The sequence below is a fragment of the Eublepharis macularius genome, chromosome 18, assembly GCF_028583425.1.
Source record: "Eublepharis macularius isolate TG4126 chromosome 18, MPM_Emac_v1.0, whole genome shotgun sequence".
Classification (NCBI taxonomy): domain Eukaryota; kingdom Metazoa; phylum Chordata; class Lepidosauria; order Squamata; family Eublepharidae; genus Eublepharis; species Eublepharis macularius.
Window position 1 is genome coordinate 22,301,506 of NC_072807.1, and position 18,073 is coordinate 22,319,578.

The 18,073-nt window shown below is 45.6% G+C and overlaps 1 protein-coding gene across 1 annotated transcript in view; it reads left to right on the top strand.

Moving 5' to 3' along the window:
* Positions 1-18,073, top strand: part of AGBL1 (AGBL carboxypeptidase 1) — a 433,907-nt gene that overhangs the window by 75,992 nt on the left and 339,842 nt on the right. Inside the window, exons 10-15 of the mRNA XM_055003103.1 lie at positions 704-820; positions 922-1,502; positions 3,330-3,413; positions 4,074-4,151; positions 5,143-5,291; positions 10,007-10,094. Coding sequence (XP_054859078.1) covers positions 704-820; positions 922-1,502; positions 3,330-3,413; positions 4,074-4,151; positions 5,143-5,291; positions 10,007-10,094 — 1,097 coding nt within the window. The remainder of the gene's footprint in view (positions 1-703; positions 821-921; positions 1,503-3,329; positions 3,414-4,073; positions 4,152-5,142; positions 5,292-10,006; positions 10,095-18,073) is intronic.

The following is an 18,073-nucleotide window of genomic DNA, read 5'->3' on the forward strand; positions in this document are numbered from 1 at the left end:
AACAGCGTAATAGGAGGATGCCAACATTTTTGTGATTGGGCCCCAGCACCCTTGGAAGCTGTTTTGTGATTGCTTCCTGCTAGGGCTACCAACCTCCAGATGGAGCCTGGAGATCTCCCAGAACGACAATGGATCCTTTGGCTAAAGAGGTCAGTACTCCTGGAGAAAATGGTTGCTTTGGAGGGCAGACAGGACTGGCAACTCTGGGTTGGAAAATTCATGGAGATTTGGGGGGTGGAGCTTAGGAAGGGTGGAGCTTGGGGAGATTTCAGTGCCACCATATAGTCCACCTCTAAAGCAGCCATTTTCTCCAAGGGAACCATTCTCTGTTGTCTGAAGAACGCTTGTAATTCTGGGAGATCTCTCCAGTCGCCATATGGAGACTGGAAACCCTGAAGGTAGATTATATGGCATTGTACCTTGCTGAGGTTCCTCCTCTTCCCAAACCCGGCTCCACCCTCAAATCTCCAGGAATTTCCCAATCCAGGGTTGGTAACCCTACTCCTTGTGGCAGCCATTTTGTGGTGGCCCCCAGTCCTCATTCTCAATACTGCAAATGGCCGAATAGGCTCAATGAGATAAGTTGCTTTAGGTGAAGCTTTTTTACATTGCTCAGAGAGCAATTGCACAGTACGGGGCAAGTTTTTCCAAGATGGCTTGGTGGTTCTTTCTGCAACCTCCTTCCTCTCTCTCATTTTGAAAGGATGACGATTTAGAGAGAGATGCTGAGAAACTCATGTCCAGGCCACAGCCCGATCGACCAGAGTCGGAGCTTGAACAGTACCGCGCGATGTGTTTGGAACTTTGCTGTAACTTTCGGGTGAGACTATCCTGGGCGGCCTCGGGTATCAATTACAAATTTCATGTGGTACTTTACAGAAGGAGTTATGTCAGATTTTGTGTCTTTTCCCTACTGTCAAGGAGTTAAAGTCGGACTCTGAAGATGAAATGAGCTCCGAAGATGCCCCCGGGACTCTAACACGTTCCTGCCTCCGTGTCATTCCAAAGGCTGCCCCCGCAAACCACCAGCCAAAATGTGGAGAGAGAGACCAAACTGCTAACAGGCGAAAACTGCCCCAAAGGACCTCCAGTGTTGTGCTGCAGAACTGTGTGAAGACGGAAGAACAAGAACCTGGAAAATTGGCTTCTGATGAACTGGGCACTGTGGTGGACTCCTTCAAGGCACAAGACAAAGCCAACACAGCCCATCCAAACCCTCTTGCCAAAGATGTATCCTTGGATATACAAATTTCCCATGCCAGTTGCTTAAACTCCTGCGAACTTGGTCACCAAGGAACTGTGAGGGCCTCTGAGGTTGTCACAAAACTTCTGGAGAGACACCCAGGGAATATTCCTTTCCATAATCCTTGTTTGTACATGGGAAAGGCTGCGTGTACCAAGTCCATTCCAGAGTTCAGAGTGTTGGCATTTCCTGATTTTTGGGGTCATCAAACTCTTCCATATTGCCAGTCTGTACACCAGAGGAGATATGGCATCCAAAAGTGAGTCTGTTTTGATTTTTTTCCTCTCTTATAAAGATGGGCAAATGTTAAGGTTGCCAGCCTCCAGATGGGGACTGGCGATCTCCTGGAATTACAGCTGACCTCCAGGCAACAGAGATCCGTCCTCCTGGAGAAAATGGCTGCTTTGGAGGGTGGACTTTATGGCATTATACCCTAATGAAGTCCTTCCCCATCCCAAACCCAGCCCTTCCCAGGATCCACCCCCAAATCTCCAGGAATCTCCCAACCCAGAGTTAGCAACTGTAGCAAGTAGACTATAGAATGTTTAGTGTTGGTTCATCTTTTTGTATTCTTGAATAAGAAATGTAAGAACACAAGTCCTGGTGGGTAGGACAAACTTTGGGAGGTTTTTTTTGGGAGAGGCAAGAGCATAATACTTCCCCCTGCTCTAGGAATTCCCCTAGAACATAGAGATTAGAGGAAATCCTTAGAATGATGCGGACCATCAGCCAGATGTGACATCACAGCGTCCATGATGTCATTCCTCCCTTTTTTTCTTCTACTGCTCATTGAGTGAGCATGGGCAACGGAGGATGGGGGCAGGAACTTGCCTGACAGGGGTGGTTAACTGTCAATCTTACTGCTGAATCTGACCAATGGTCCATCTAGTCCTGCAACCTGTTTCACACATTGGTCAAACTGTTACCCTGGAGGGAACGGAGGCCGAAGCTTTCCCCAGATACTGCCTCCCAGCACTGGTATTCAGAGGTTTGCTGGTGACTGGGGAGATTTACTTTAGTTTAGTAGCAATTAATGGACCACTCCTTCATAAATAGCCACACCCCCGGCACCCTAGCCACAGCCTTGGCTGTCCTAGGCAGCCATACCTGTGGTTGCTTTGCTGGCTGCCTTGGCTTTCTCTGCTACAGATGAGCTGTAATCTGGAAGGGCCTTGTTTCAAATCTTATCTCTGCCATATGTATTCCCTGGGGGTAATTCTGGCCTCCCGTATAGGGACGTTGTAAGGATTCCAAGATAACGTATGAGAAGAGTTTCAGTCACTGTGTCCGTTATTATTTTATCCGCTCCACAGATCCTCGCCAATTCGCGTCCTTTGCTTCGTCCGGCAGGCAAGCACCTGGAATTATTGCAGGACAACCAACGACTCCCCCTTCTTGATTATTACCTTCTGCAACAAATTTCAGGGGCTCTGTTTAAAAAAACAACGTGGCCCTGACTGCAGTCTTGCAATTTAATGTCACAACAGGAGAGCAAAAAAGAGGTGTGAGGGGAGGGAAGTTAGGCTAAGAAGGCAAGTTAAGCCATGAGGCTTAAATAAATGTCAGTGTGGTGCAGTGGTTTGAGTGTCAGAAGAGGTCCGGGATCCCCTGGTTTGAATCCCCACTCTGTCATGGAAGCTTGCTGGGTGACCTTGAGCCAATCACACAGCCTCAGCCTGATTTTCCTGACAGGGTTGTTGTGAGAATAAAATGGAAGACAAGAGAATGATGCAAGCCACCATGGGTCCCCACTGGGGGAAAAAGGAGAGCGTAGTTGAAGTAGATAAATATATATATTTGTCCTTCAGTTCTTAATGCAAATATAGGCGTGAACCCTCACCTGGACAAAATACATGCCTTCTCCAATGTGACCTTCTACAATCTGTCCCTCAATTAATGACATTGGGACAAAAAAAGCATTTCCTTCCTTCCTTCCTTTATTGCAGAGTAATCAGCTTTTAAAGACTCAAAGGGTGCAAGGAGAGAAGGGGAAATTTTGAAAGGGACGGGATGAGGGGCAAGTGCTTTCTTTCCACAAGTGCCTATGTTCACAGGCCAGCTCAACCCTCCTTTTTCCTTTTTGCAGGGCCAAAATATTTGAAGATGTCCGTCGTGTTATCCAGCCAGAGGATACGATAGATCAAGTCGTCTTCAGCTTGGATGTCCCAAGGTACTAATCCAAGGTGATGTAGTGGGAAGCATAAGTGTGGGCATCAAACAATGCAGAGCACTGCCTTTGTGCTACCAACTCGACAGCATGTTCCACCCATTGCACTTCCACCATTTTGAGCCACGTTTTTTCCTGCTGGGATTTCCCAAATCAAACTGGTGATGAAGGACTGTGTGTTAGTATTTCTGCCTCTATGCACATCCCCACACTTTGCATTCAAACCCCATCCCCAAACCCAAAGGAATCTGTCTCCCATTGGTGGTAGTAGGGTTGCCAGACCAAGCCTGGCAACTGGCAGGAGGGTTGGAGGTGGGGAAATGGTGGGTGAGGACAGCATTGCAAGCGTTGTGAGGGCGATGAAGGGCCAAGCTACACATGACGAATGACACTTGAACGGCAAATGGATTGAGTGGAGGGCAAGTGAACAGGGAGAAATACACTTGCTGTTCAAGTGTCATTCGTCATGTGTAGCTTGGCCCAAAGTCACTTCCAGAGAAAACTCAGAAAAGATGGCGATAGCTAGAACGACAGCCATGGTTTCCAGGTTTGACCTCATTGTGTTTCAGATGCCGCCGAGTTTTAAACTGGAGTTGCTACTGGTTCTCCTTTCGATAGGGATTCTCAGTAATCTGCTTGCACCTTGTTTTCTGTCTCCTTAAGCTGTGATGCTCCTGGGTGCCTGAAGTTCTTCTCCAAATTTGAGTCTGGGAACCTTCGCAAGGCCATCCAGATGAGGGAGTAAGTAGCAAAACACCTCCAACAAGCTGCCAGTGAATCTAGGCATGCAGTTGTAGCAGCCGTATTCTCACCTCAAGAGTCACCCAACACAAAGGCCTCTCCACCAACACCATTGCATGTCACCAGGGGCTGCTGGACACAACCATGGCCTGCTCAGAAATTTAACTAAGGGAGACAGCAGGAAGGTAGTTAAAGCCCTGCAGAATGACATTGTCCATCACTAAATTATGATGACAAAATCTTCCAAAATCTCAGATTTTGGAGCTGGATGGTGTCAGCTCCATACATTGGGGGAGGGGCTGTGACTCAACGGAAGAGCCTCTGCTTTGCATGCAGAGGTTCTCGGGTTCGATCCCCAGCATCACCAGTTAAAAAGGACAAAGTGGTAGATGATATGAAAGACTTCTACTTGAAATCTTGGAGAGCTCCTGCCAGACAGTTATGACCTTCATGAACCAATGGTCTGATCCAGTATAAGGAAGCTTCATGTGTGTACATTTTTTTTCATATAGTTTCAAGGGGGTAGCCATGTTCATCTGCAGCAGAACAGCAAGATTTGAGTCCAGTAGTACTTTGAAGACCGACAAGATTTGCAGGGTATAAGCTTTTGTGAGTCAAAGCTCTTGAGGAAGGGAGATTTGACTCTCAAAAGCCTGTACCCTGAGAGTCTCTTTTGTTTTTCATGCATCCTCTATCCTTACCTGGGCTGGGCATTCCAGATACAAGCACCCCTGCCCACTAGGGGAGTAGTTGTGTGCCATTCTTTGCAGTGACAATTCTGCAATTGTTCTCTGAAATGCATGTGTCTCTTCTCTAAAACCAAGGAACATCAGTGAGCATTATACATGTAGGGGTGTGGGGAGGCAGGTTTGGTGCATTCGGCCTCGCTTGTTGCATATGTTGGGTGCAACGCCTGGGCCATCCTCCGTGAAGGACGCCCTTTTTTGCAGTCCAGTTCTTAATGCAGTGCAACTGTGGCTTTGTGCTCCAGGTTTGAGTACGACCTGATCCTTAACCCTGACATCAACACCACCCAGCACCAGCAATGGTTCTATTTCGAGGTCAGCGCCATGAAGTCCGCCACTCCCTACCGCTTCAACATCATCAACTGCGAGAAGTCCAACAGCCAGTTCAACTATGGTAAGACCCTATTGCGGCCATGTGGGGATTTCCATCCATGTGCATGGTGGGCCGTTTGGCTTCACGCAAGCCAGACGGATTAAGTTATCGATGTCTTCCATAGCATTTCAAGCTCAGGGGAGGGGGGTGGGTGGTCTGAGGTGCTTAATTCCCTTGCTCCTTTCTTACCCAGTGAAGATGATGGGCAATAGTTTCAGGATGGAAAAGAAAAAGGGCTTATTTGCTTGATGAGTAGTGAAAATTGTGGAACCTGCAGCTGGTGTATGGAGTGAAGGCCACCAGAACAGATGGCTGTAAAAGAGGGTTAGACGGGGTTATGGAAGAGAGGTCTATCCAAGATGCAATGAATACCATTGCTAGGAAGCAACATGGGGGGGAGGCCTTGGCACCTGTGCCCTGTTGGTTGGCCCTCCAGGCCAACAGCTTGGCCACTTTGGAATGGAGGATGAGTGACTCATGCCAGGAGGTGGAGATTCAGACTTGAGTCTCTCATTTGCCATCCCAACAAAGCATGGAGCTTTGACATGGCGGGACTCTCCCAGCTCCATTCTGAAGTGGTACAGTCCTACCTCAGGTTGGTTGTATCTGAGAGCAGAACCACAAGTGACAAAAGGCACAGATTGGACACTTGTCTGCTTCCCTCAAGTTTTGATGGGAAATGTAGGCATCCTGGTCTCGCAGCTTCGCTCTCTGACTGCTGTCCAATGGACTTTTCAACTGTCACTTGTCCAACATTCCGCCAAGTTGCCTACATTTCCCATCAAAACTTGAGGGAAGCAGACAAGTGTCCAATCTGTGCCTTTTGTCACTTGTGGTTCTGCTCTCAAGCTCTCGGGCATATTAATTTCTGCTGCAGGGCTACATGATAGAATGTTTTGTGGATCATCCCAAACCTTTTCATTGGATAAAGTTGATCCTTGGGAAAACAATTCAGGCTTGTATGCATGCAGGGGAAACAGAGTGGTTGATCATAGCTGTGATGGTGTTCGCTGACTGTACCATAGATTTTCTTGCTTATGCTCTGGGTTTGTCGTCTGTGTAGCAAATGACATTTGGTATTTGGTTTAGGTGTTTTGGGGTGAAGATGAGGGAAAGCTCTGATCAGTTAACTTGCTAAAAATAAATAAAATACATAAAAATGGGGCAATAGCATACCAAAATAAGCGATGTTGATGTGAGCCAATGTGGTTGCTCTATTCTGAAATGAAATGAAATAACCAAAGAAAAGACACATGATACTAGCAAAAGGACACATCAGTAATACAATAGGAACCAAAGGTTTAAGACTATTATTCAAATAGATAACTGACTGGCCTCTGTGTGGAAAATGAAAAGTGCACTACAGGGGCGAACACAGGCAAAGTAGTGGTTTCTGTGTCCCTAGGTACACTGAGAAAAATAACTTTTTAAATTAAACAGAAGAAAACTCTCAATAGCCAAATGAGGCCTGAGCATGCTCCAAGTGGGATGGAATATTGAGAGTAGGTGAGAGTCTCTTAAGGGGAAAAAGGAGAGCAGGAGAGAAACTAGTGCCATTTAAGCCCTTGGGAGTTTAAAGAATCCAGGAAAGAGAGACTTTGGGTGGGGGGTGGGGGTGGGATTTCCAAATTTCCTTCCTTGGTTCTACATGAGGCCACAGCTTAATTGCATGTGATTAACTTGGAGTCTCTCTAGACGAGATGCCTCGGTGTGTGTTTGTCAAATATAGGGAGATGCAATGTTAGCCAGGAAGTGTAGTTTAAAAGTCAGAGCTGGTGGAAATTGCTCCTCAAAGGGTTTGTTAATTTCATCTTCGCCTCCTGGAAGCCTCTGTCAGTTTCACCTCTCCAGTCTAAAACTGTGTGGGATCACATACTAGAGGGCAGTGAGGAATGAAAATGGGCTGGATCTGCTTCCAGAGCCAGGCTTGGACCTGGAGAGGCTCTAATGGGCTGAAGTTTTTCTTCTGGCATTTCACAGCCCCTTCACACGGCTTCAGTGTATAGCAAAACCTTTGCCCTGCCACTGCCTCTGTCTTTTTAAACTACCCTTCCCAACTAACATTGCATCTCTTGACATGTGTTCTTCACGTGTCAGATGTCTTGTGTAGAGAGACTCTCAACTGGCATGCTTTTTAGGACTGTTGATGGACACTCTGCATTTCCACAGCAATCTTCTATTGCATTCACTACTTTAGTATGGGCAGGAAAAAGAGGGGAATGAGCGGGGGCGGGGGGAGGGAGGAATAGGGAAAATGTTTTCTATAGCATGATCAACATGAATGGCACTTTATAAACAAGAGATAACCTGTTTTGCAGAGAGCTTACTTTAACTTTCAGTGGAGTGGAGACCATCAAGGAAGGGGGACAATATGGAGTTAATACATGTAGGCTTTTAACACTGTAAAAGTTATCCACGCTTCCCCAGTCTATCCTTCTACAAGGTGTAGGAAATTGGTTCTGGGAAAAAGGTCTTGACTTTGAAGTCTTGATTTGTATGCCCGGCTGCTTCCACTCTCTCCTTTCCTTTAGAATTGTCCTTTGTAATTTTCCACTGTAGCAAGATCAACTCATTTCCCACCAAACTTTGTCTTCTATGTATGATATTTGGAAATCAGAGACCAAATCTTCCATAGTTTGTAAAGAATACGCTGCAACGCCCCCCGCCCCCCTGATTCAGATCAGAACTATAAAGTTCTCATCTGAATCTGAACGCACCAAGGGCCAGTTTGGTATAGTGGATAAGAGCAGCAGGACTCTAATCTGCAGAGCCAGGTTTGATTCCCCACTCCTCTGACTGAAGCCAGCTGGGTGACCTTGGGTCAGCCACAGCTCTCTCAGAGCTCTCTCAACCCCACCCACCTCACAAGGTGATTATTGTTGTGGGGATAATAATAACATACAAAGAACCTCCTCAGGATAGTGAAGCCTCCCTCCATTAGCATTCCACACCCTGGGAAACTCTTACAGGATGACTCAGCCCAAACCCACCTTCCTGAGTAGATATAAATGACCTGCCAACATCTTCTCTACACTGTGAAACTGAGAGATCTCTGTCTTTTGGTGCTACAGCTCTGAGGATGCCAGTCACAGCCACTGGCGAAACGTCAGGAACTACAATGCCAAGACCATGGCTATACAGCCTGAAAAATCCACAACAACCATCAGTAACATACTTTGTAAACCACTTTGAGTTGTTGTTGTTGTTAGGTGAGAGAGCATTACACCCCCTCCCCCCGTGCAGGGTTTCCCCAATGCCCCAATAGCCCTCCTTATGGGGATGTACCTGGATGGTGCATGTATGTTTCCCCTGCAAAGAGAAGCTCTGGATAAGGGTCTCACTGAGACCGAGTATGAGAAAAATTATGCCGCGGAAAGGATTATGAGCCGCTGCATCATGACTGTGAACCAAATTGCCCTCACTCTGTGGTGGCTTTTACTCTTTTTAAAAATGAGATATGTGTCCGTGGTTCTCCCAATATCATGTCTTGTTTGGTGCTAAACCTGCCTGTGAGTTTTCATACAGTTCTTAGTCAATAGCTTCAGCAATGAAGGATATTTTGAAATGGCAACATCTGGTTTTTATAGGGTCTCTTTGCTCTACATTGCTAAGCCAGTTTTAAACTTGTTTAAGAGTCATGGCCGCTTCCAAAGAATCCTGGGGACTACCATTTGATGATGGTGCTGATGAGGCTGGCCTCCCATTTATATGCCTTAAATGTGGAGTTACTAGCCCTCAATTTCCTGTCACCCAAAAATTGAGGTGTGGAAGATAACATGCCCTCCCCATAGTGGTGCTCTAGGAATTTCCCTGACTCTGTGGTAAAGACCATGCAGATTAGAAGAGGCAGCCTAGACTGTCACTCAGAGCTGATATCAAAACCTTCCCAAGCTCCACCCTCCCTAATAGGGTTGCAAGGCCATAGAAACCCTGGAAGTGATATAGAGTTTCTGGGGATTCTTAGAGCTACTCTACTCCACTTCTAGGATTTCCTTCTAGGTGACGTAGCAGTGTAGCAAACATTGCCATTAAAAATATATATATATTGTTGCTGTTCGGAGCGGAATCACTGTTAAGCAGAGAACCAGCAGCGGTTTGGAAGGGCAAGGTTTTAGGCAGATGTAATGCAAAACTAGAATGTTTGGTCTGCTTCCTCATTTCACAATAGAAATGACAATGTGTATAGCAGTGAATGAAGTGCGGGCTCAGCCCCCAGTCTTGGGCCTCCTTTTATGTTTCAGACGGGCGATCTGCTTTTTTAAAAAAAATTATGCGCTATCTGCAAAAGGCCCTTTGATTAAAACAAGGTTTCCTGGTGACATCAAAAAGGCCAGCCAATCAGAGCAGTGCACAGCCGGCTTCTGTTGCAAACTCCCAATGTTCTCAGTGCTCAGTCCTGGGCCGTTTCCACACTACTCACCTTCAATCAGAATGCCCTGGAACGTTGTGAACAAAACTCGGAAGAGAGCATTTTCTCGAGCGAGCTTAGCACCATGTCGCACAAAACTCGTGCGAGAAAATGCTATCTTGTGCGGTTTTTTTGCAACGTTCCGCAGTGTTCCGACTGAAGGTGAGCAGTGTGGAAACGGCCCTGGAGAAGAAATGTGGTACATTTGGGATGATCACAGCAAGGGTGCCTGCTGAGTTTTCCCACTGATCCATGCAAGTTACATCTCTTTTTGCTTAAGAAAGTATTTGACTTTTAGGTAATGTGGCTGTTGTATTGTTTTGTGTAGGCATGCAGCCGGTCATGTATTCAGTGAAGGAAGCTCTCCAGGGCAGGCCTCACTGGATTCGGGTGGGCTATGATGTCTGTTACTACAAGTAAGTGCACCCCCCTCCCAACTTCCCAGAGTGTGTTTGAGCTATCTGTTCCCTCCCTCCATCCCTCTTCCACCATAGATACCTCATTAACTTTCATCTGGTAGACACCCCTATATTATACACATATAAATACCTTGAATTACACAGCTTGGAAAACTGCAGGAGATTTGCCCCAAGTTCTTCTTTTTGGTGCTTTTCAGCACATTTAAAATACTTTGCAAAAGTCATCATCTTCAGTTTCACAACAACCTCATTGTTATATTTCAAGATGGGCAGCCGTGTTACTCTGTCTGTAGCAGCAGAAAAGAGCAAGAGTCCAGTAGCACCTCTAAGACTAACAAACTTTGTGGTAGGGTATGAGCTTTTGTGAGTTACAGCTCACTTCTTCAGATCTGTGACTCACGAAGGCTCATACTCTACCACAGATTTTGTTAGTCTTAGAGGTGCTACTGGACTCTTGCTCTTTTCTATTATTATAATTGTTAGATTAGTATCATTTCTCCTGTTAAAACAGCAAAAAGTCATAACAATTGATTAAGAGGAAGAAAACCAATAAATCCAAATGCAGATTAGGTATTTGCAGTTGCTAATAAGGATTTAGCGATTTGTCAGAAAATTGATGTAGATGATCCTTCTGCCTCAACCAGTAGTTTCCAAAGTAAGGGCTGGGGGACATCCTTTGCAGCAAGATGGGCCATGAGAAATGAAGCACCCCAAACACCCGTCAACGGAGGAGATTGCCTGCTGTGTTTCCAGGTCAGTGGTGTCAGTCCCTGGCAGTTGGGTCCCTCAAGCCCTCCACAGTTAACCCGCAGGTGTTCCAGTTGAAGTGACTTTATTGAGATCCATACAGTTCAGGATGTTCACACAACGGTAGTAATTGGCAGAAGTGACAATTCAAACAAAGGCATAACTAGTTATAGGGAAACTTCCCGCCCTTTGGGGTCCGTTGACATTCTGGCGTGAAACCCCAAAGAATAGATTAGTTTAGACTACATGAAGTACAAAAGAAAATATCCCAGTCTCTGGGAAAAGATACAGTGTCTGCTGCTAGCAGCTCGCCTTCAAGGACACATGCTGGAAAAAGTGAAAGTACATATTTTCAACAGGTAACAGAGAGGCTCCACTGGCTCTCCTGCAATTAATATTAGCAGTTAAGACGCTCTCAGATGATCTACACAGAATACAGCATATAACTCTGGCAAACAGCATTGACCAGTACGAAATGCAGAATACAGTTATGGCAGGTATGCTGGTACGCTGGCATACATGACAAGTGGTTCCCGACCTTTTTGGTATGGTGACCTATAAGGACTGGCCTGAGAGACTGAGAAGGCGGTGGGGAGGGGACGGCGGGTTGAGGAGATGCAGAAAGATGGCAGATGTTGGCAAAGAAGTGGGTGGCAAGTGGTTCAGTGAAGTACATCTCCCACAGCAGGTAGAGGGCAGTGAGGGACTGCAGGGGGCTGGTCAAGAGGTTGAGATGCTGAAGGAGCAGCACCAAGACATAAGCCTGTTCTCACATGCACCTCTTCCTCTCTTCTCACTTTTCCATGTGCCAAACATCTCCCACCTACTCTCCAGCCTTCCCCCCTTCTTCTAGCTACCATTGGAGTTTCTAGTTCCCAGACAGCTTCCCCCCTCCCTGTTATTGTAACGAAGGGAAAGGTGAGAATGTGAGAAGATGGAAAGGAAGAAGAGGAGAGAAAGAGAAGGGTGCAAAGGGCATTAGGGATGGCTGGCCTGAGACCTACTCTCGGAGGCTTCGTGACCCACTTTTGGGTCCCTCCTGACCCACAGGTTGGGAAACACTGCTCTGGGTGATATTGGCGTTGTCCATGCCTTTTTTTTTCTTGAACTGTCTCCACCAAGAGTGGTTCATCCTGCTGCCCATCTATGAATGGATCCTGATGGAGTGCAATGACCCACCCTTGGAGGAGGCTGTGTATTTCATCCCTGTATGAGTCACTGTTCATGCACAGAACAGTATTGCATGCAGAGATACACTGTCCTTGCAAGCTTGCAAGGACAGCTAATTGTTATACTCGTTCTGGAAAGCGTGAGTGTGAAGCTTGCCTCTGATTTTAATTAATTCTTTAAAAAGCACCTTCTGCTTTAGGACTTTGGGAAACACTGATCTATACCTTTTGAAGCCATTTGCAAACATTGGATTTAGCATGCAATAGAGCAGTTCAACTGGGTACAAGCTTTTGAGGAAAAAAATACACTCAGACAGAACTGCCTGAGTTGCAACACATTAATCCAGAGACATTAGCCATGATAGTCTGTACTTGCAAAACAGTCAAGAGTGCAGTAGCACCTTTAAAACTAACCAACATTATTGTAGCATAAGCTTTCGAAAACCACTTGCATCTGACAAAGAGAGTTGTGGTTCTCGAAAGCTTATGCTTCAATAAAGTTGGTTAGTCTTAAAGGTGCTACTGGACTCTTGACAATAACACACATTAAGGTTGCAATTCTAAGAACACTTTCCTAGGAGTAATCCCCATTGAATAAAATGGGACATACTTCTGAGTAGGCTTGCTCAGTACAATCCTAAGAACACTTCCATTGATTAAAGTAGGACTTACTTCAGTGTAGGATCACTTCTTAACAGTGCCATCCTAAGAACACTTTCCCAGGAGGCAAAACAGTAAAGAGTCCAGTAGCACCTTTAAGACTAACCAACTTTATTGTAGCGTAAGCTTTCAAGAACTACTGCTCACTTCGTCAGATGCAGTTCTGTAGTTCTCGAACACTTATGCTACAGTAATGTTGGTTAGTCTTAAAGGTGCTACTGGACTCTTTACTAACACGGCTAACTCCTCCGGATCTTTCCTGGGAGGGTTTTCACAGTAAATTGCATCACTCCATCCCGTTTTGCACCCTTTGCTCCCATTAGCGACAGAGCGAACTCTTCTCAGTACGTGGCTCTTCTACCTCTGGCTCCTCCCTGCATGAACCGCTTGCTGAGAGCTGGCAGGCTTGGGCGCAAGCAGATGTGAGAGAGGCGAGGCTTATGGGTTGATTATGGTCATAATGGCCCCTAATGTCATTAACAAGGCCGTTATTGTGCGGTGATTAAATAGCAGCTGACGAGTGTGATTAAACTGTGGAAGTACAATTAAGTTCTTCATCATAAGCTAGAGAGGGATAGGCTGCAGACGATAGGATAAGACTTGCTTATTTCCTCCCCTCCCAAAGATATAATGTGCTGGATTTTATGTTAATATGCTTCGGACAAGATATCTTTCTCATCTCTATCCTCTGCTTCCGATTTGCCCATAAATCTGCATAGAATTAGTTGTGCTAATGTCTGCCTGCTGGTTCCTCCCCACCTCGGTTCATACATCAGCGCTTTTCTTTGGATAATCAGCATGTCATGCCTCAGAAAGTACATGCAGTCATAGAATTCATTCTGGATGGGTTAAAGCTCCCGAGCATAATCCCCTCCAAGCGGCTTGCAATATTGCAAGCGTCCCTCCCTAGTGAATATTTTCTGAGCCTTCAACCGCCACTTGGAAGGTGCACACAGGTGCACCTGTGGGTGCCTGCTCCCTTCCCTACCAGCTCATCCAACTATAGTTCATACCTTTCTGAAGTGTGGAGAATAAACTCCTGCAGTTAACAGCTCTTTAAATAAACACATGAAACTGTCTTAGATGGAGTTAGGTTGGTTTTGTCCACTCCGACCAGCAGTGGATCTCCAAGGTCTCCGGTAGAGTACTTTCCCCTCATGATCCTTTTTATCTGGAGATGCCAGGCACGGAACCTGGGATTTTCCATATCCAAAGCAGATCTGCTACCATTTAGTCACCTCCCGTCCCCTTAAAGAATAGGCTCGGACTGGGACTTACCGTCTCTATAAAATACTCTTCTTAAGGATAACTTCTTGGCAGAGTTGATGAGAACTGCAGTTATTGCAGCCTCTAAATTGATTCCAAAGGCCAGGAATATTTCAGTTCCTAGCAATCCTGGATGTTTGAGCAGCTACCCATAATGCTACTAACTGTACAATGACAGAAGTGCTCAAAACAGTGATTGTAAATTGAGGAAAATCAGCCATTTGAGAGTACGGCTGATCAAGAGAGAGGAGGCACTGTGAATAGAGTAAATTTGATTTTCAATCACATTACTTGCAAAGATGGGAACACCGCTAGTCCCAGCCTTGGTAACTGAACAGTGCAATCCTAAGCGTGCTTACTCCGGTGTCAGCCCTTTGATTTGAGTGAATTGAGAGTGAAGTTAACTCTGCAGGGGATTGTTCTGTAAAACCCACCCAGCTAACTGTGGCTTCTATGTTGGGTAATAATAATAGTGTGATCATGGAAGGGGAGAGGAGAAGAAATTCTGCACTGGAAAAAGATTCCAGGACTGCCAATTCGTTAATTAGATAAATATGAGGTAAACCTGCCTACTCTCAGCGCTCCTGTTGTTCTGTGTTTTGAGCAGTGACTCATACAGAGATGTGACCTTCAGCCTCTTCTGTCGCACTTCCATTTCCGAAGTGGCTGAGTGGTCCCATCCCAGCCAGGACAGAGAGTCAACAGAAACCCCCAGCAGAAACTCATTGGAAGGACAGATCAGTGACTCATGCATAGACACAACAGTTCACATTTACCATCGGACCCTAGAATTTCCCTTGTGTACCCCAGGACACCATTTGGGAGGCACTGCTACGAGATGAAGGCGAGCGGGAGGAGAGGTCTAGAAGAGTTTTGTAGTACATGCTCTCTGATCTCTGCTCACATCCATCTTTCTTGTGAGAGGGGCCAAGGATGTCTTACTCATGAAGATCAACGTGGCAGCCCACTGCTCCACTAAGGCATCTTCCTTCCTATCCCTCTCATGAGATTTTTACATTATGGAGATTATTAGAAATGCTTCTGTCGAAAGGGACCTCGCGGATGCCGTAGCTCTGCTTTATTGCCTGCCCACCAAGCAGTGGTTAGATGCTTGCACAGAAAACCCCCTCTTGCCGTACAGCAGCCCTCGATAAAACAATCTAATTCATCGCTCGCTGTCTTGGCAACTGTTTACATTTATTACACACAGGGCAATAATGTTCCTTTCCAGCTGATAATTTAAGGAATGGCGGTGACATGCAAGGCCCCCAACGACACATCCGTGCATTGCGTTCATTTCCAGTTCATTGTCTAACCCCACTTGAGCCATCGTGAGGAGCTGAATTTGGACTGCTCAAGGGGTTGGTAATTGTGTACTGAACTTTCTGTTTCTAGGTCAGTAGTTGGAATTCTGCCCAAATCGCTACAAATGTAGTTCTTTCCTTTCTTCCTTTTCTTTTGCCTGCTGGCTCTTTGATGTCCTCTGCAACATGAGAGAATGAGAAAGAGAAGGAGAGAAACGCTGTTGCTAGGAAGACTCGCACTGATAATGTAGAAGGCCACACGCAGCCCTCTCCTCTTCCTTTGTTTTCTTTGTAAAAACAGTGGGCTTCCCCACTGCAAGACTGTCAATGGATCTTCAAATGCAGCCAAACAGGGTAGCAAGATGTTGAAATGGTAAATGGACCAGTCTGGTTGAGACTGCATGACTGTGTTTGAGGGGTGGATACCAGTTTTGAAAGCTCTTGTGAAGTAAAAAATAAAATAAAAAAAACCTCCTTGCAAGCAGAAAATTTGTACATTGTGAAGTTAAAAAAACAAACAAACCACCCCCCCCTGCAAGCAGAAAAATTGTACACCAGGAAGCAAAGGTCTTGTTCAGCCCTTGACCTACTATTTTGAGTTCCTATTTGCATGGGCAGAGCCAGACAGAGCTTACCCCCACCCACCCATACAAGCAAGATGCTTGATTAGAACAGATACACATCAAGATGCCTTCTACTGAATTGGAGCATTGGTCCATCAGGGTCAATATCGTCTACTCAGACTGGCAGCAGCTCTCCAAAGTCTCAGGTAGAGAGACTTTGGAGAGGTCTCATTCTTTTTAGGATTGCACTGGTTAGGCCAGATGACACAAGAGCCAATATGAGGGAGGTTCTTATGGTGGATTTGAGGTGGGGAGGCTCGAGTTCAAATCCTGTCTCAACTGTAAAGTTCACTGAGTGATCTTGGTCCCGTTGCTCTCTTTTCTTCACACTTTACAGGGTAGCCCGGTTGGATCTGGAGTCCCTACCCTGCATAATATTTGCTAGTTTTCCTCCATTCCCATTTGGGGAGGACCCAATTTGGATTGCAACAGTAATGCAAGTGGAGAAGAAGTTTCTGCCTCCTGCCACTGGTTTCCCAACCTCCAATGGTCCTGGGATTGTGTGAGCACCTGCAGATTTCCCCTACAGATGACATAATATCCTCCAGAATCGTTTCAGGTCAGGAAAACAGTGGTGTGACAGGCTGAAGCCCTATCTCCGCCCTGAGTCCTTCGGGAGATGGGCGGTATAAAAATTCAATTAAAGTAAAGTAAAGTAAAGTATCTCGATGTGAGCTGCAGTCCCAAACCAAATTGGGAACCCCGTGTGCTAGAACTGAGAATCAGGGATTGAAAGTCACATGTAGTTGTTGCAAAGGACAGACACCACCCTGAGCAAATAACTGCAATTGTAATACAACATACTTGGCGATAAATCCTATGGAAATCTGGGCTAGGACCTAGGTGAAGGTGAACTGATACAGTGGGAAAGTACCAGGATCCTAACCAGGTTTATTAGGAAGAAAGTCCCATTCATTTAAATTGGTGGCATGTTTACGATTGCAAGCTGAAAAGACCTGGTAGCATCTTGCGGATCGGTTATTTGTGGCCTGAGTTCTTGGTAGGAAAAAGCAAACAGCCTCTGTTTTATTTTGGCTTTTTAAAAAGTTCTTGTTACGGCTGGTTTTGTCTATTTGGTGGTATTGTGTATGCAAGAAAAGAGAAGGATTATCAGATCAATTTGTACATGGGAGAAGTGAAACTGAGATGGGGGATTTTAGGATGAAACAGAAGGATTAAGAAATTCAATATAACCTTTAGTTTGTAGACAATATCCTGCTTCATCAGACACTCCAGGATAAATACATTAGGTCTATAGCCCCCCCAAACCTAGCATCACTTGCCCAAACAGAGTTACCCCCTTCTAAACCCATGGGCAATCCTATGCAGAATCACCCTTGTCCAACTGCACTGAAATCAATGGGATCTCTGTAGGACTGCCCTTTAAGTGAGACTAATCCGATTGTTGTAGAGAAACGTGAGCCAGCTATTGACGCCAAAGAGTGGGTAGACAAGCTTTTTTGTAAAATCAATCCAGGTGCACCAATCTCCTTCCCAACTGCACAGACTATGCATGTAAAGGTATGCATTCTAAATTATGGAGGTGACAGCTTGTTTCCCTTCGATATTGCACACATGTGGACATGCACTTTGTAACAAAAAAAAAAAAGCAGCTCCCAGGATACATCCCCTTCAATACAGTAGTTTTTTTGTTTTGCATTGCATCTGTTCAGAATTACAGCCAATCTACACACTATCTAGAATTAAGCGGTAGACTGATAGCAGGCGGGTGGTGTGTTATATGTATTTTACCGTTGCCTGCATAAAATGAAACTCCATAGATTTGGGATGGGTAAAGTAAGTACTGCTTTACTCAATAATTAATTAAATTGTGGAATTCACTGCCGGTAGACATAGTGATGGGGATTGGACAGATTAATGGAAGAGAAGTCATTCAACAGCAACTAGTTACAGGGAATAAAGGGAACTACAAAACACACATGAAGCTGCCTTATACTGAATCAGTCCCTTGGTCCACCCGGGTTAATATTGTCTTCTCAGACTGGCAGCGGCTCTCCAGGATGTCAGGCAGAGGTCTTTCATATCATCTTAACACATGAAGCTGCCTTGTACTGAATCAGACCATCTATCCATCAAGGACAGAATTGTCTACTCTGACCGGCAGCTGCTCTCCAGGGTCTCAGGCTGAGGTCTTATCATCTTAACACATGAAGCTGCCTTGTACTGAATCAGACCATCCATCCATC